We start from the raw sequence: 1,383 nt of genomic DNA, 5'->3' as shown, positions 1-1,383 counted from the left end.
ATTAATATGCATCCTCATATTTATGACACACCAAAAAATTTACTCATGCTCTGAAAATTGTCAGGTCATATACATATTAAAGAATAGTTGACCCAGTGAAATGAAAATTAGATAAATAAAAAAGCAAGACCTTAAGGAAAGGGAAGTTGAATTTAGAAACAAAACAATGTCATTATTGCATTAATCGTAAACTTCAATATTAATTTCAGACTTGGAATTTCTTTATGATTGAAATTTATTTGAAAAACATCTTTTGAATAAGTTTTTAAAGGCCTGTTTTACCTGTTGGTTCCTTAGGGAGTAAATGAATGGATTTAGCATTGGAGCAACAGAGGTATTGAGCACTGCTATGCCCTTGGTAAAAGCTACTCCTTCATCTGCTGAGGTTTTGACATACATGAAAATGCAACTTCCATAGGAAATGGAGACAACAAACATGTGTGAGGAACAAGTGGAAAAGGCCTTTTTCCTTTGCTCAGCAGAAGGGATTCTCAGAATTGTCCTAAGGATAAAAGCATAGGAAAGAATCACTAGTGACAAGGTGACCATGAGAGTGAATACTGCCAGGACAAATCCCATGAGCTGTAGGAATGCTGTGTCTGTGCAGGAGATCAGCAGCATAGGAGAAGAATCACAGGTGAAGTGGTCAATGATGTTGGAGTCACAGAAATCCAGTTGTAGTCCCATGATCACAGGTGGAAATATAATAAGAAATCCAGCCACCCAAGAGCTTATCACAAGTTGGATGCAGACTCTGTTATTCATTATTGTTGTGTAATGCAAAGGCTTACAAATAGCCACATAACGATCATAGGACATAGCAGTCAAGAGGAAAAATTCCGTTGAACCAAGGAGTATGAAGAAAAATACCTGAGCCAAGCAAGAATTATAGGAGATGGTCATGTCCCCTGTTATAATGCTTACCAGAAATCTAGGAATACAAACAGTGGTGAATGAGATTTCTAGAAAAGAGAAATTTCTAAGGAAAAAATACATGGGCGTTTTGAGGTGGGAATCTATCAGAGTAAGGGTGATAATTGTCAGGTTTCCAGTTATACTCAGAATATATGTGAAAAACAGAAAAATGAAAATTAAAATGTTTAGTTCTGGGTCATCTGTTAATCCCAGGAGAATGAATTCTTTCACAGATGACCGATTTTTCATTTTTGTGCTGTTGGTTCCTGTTAGGTCTAGAAATGAAAATGGCTGTTGGATTTGAACGGCTGACCTTATAGTTAACAGCACAACACTTAGCTCTCTGTGCCACCAGGGTTCCTTTTAAATGAAAACAAGAAACAATAATTTTAGTTAATTCAGGGTTACTTTTTAAATCACATCTGTGCATAAAAAAACATACAAGATCGATAATGAGATAATAAATTA

At 35.8% G+C, this 1,383-nt stretch overlaps 1 protein-coding gene across 1 annotated transcript; it reads right to left on the bottom strand.

Moving 5' to 3' along the window:
- Positions 1-222: 222 nt before the first annotated feature.
- LOC102816837 (olfactory receptor 6C76-like) lies at positions 223-1,164 on the bottom strand. The gene has a single exon (XM_006859569.1). The coding sequence runs from the start codon at positions 1,162-1,164 to the stop codon at positions 223-225; it is 942 nt and encodes a 313-aa protein (XP_006859631.1).
- Positions 1,165-1,383: the final 219 nt, after the last annotated feature.

This window comes from Chrysochloris asiatica, unplaced genomic scaffold, assembly GCF_000296735.1.
Source record: "Chrysochloris asiatica unplaced genomic scaffold, ChrAsi1.0 scaffold00033, whole genome shotgun sequence".
Classification (NCBI taxonomy): domain Eukaryota; kingdom Metazoa; phylum Chordata; class Mammalia; order Afrosoricida; family Chrysochloridae; genus Chrysochloris; species Chrysochloris asiatica.
Note: the sequence above shows the minus strand (reverse complement) of the source record. Positions and strands in the feature narration are given on the sequence as shown.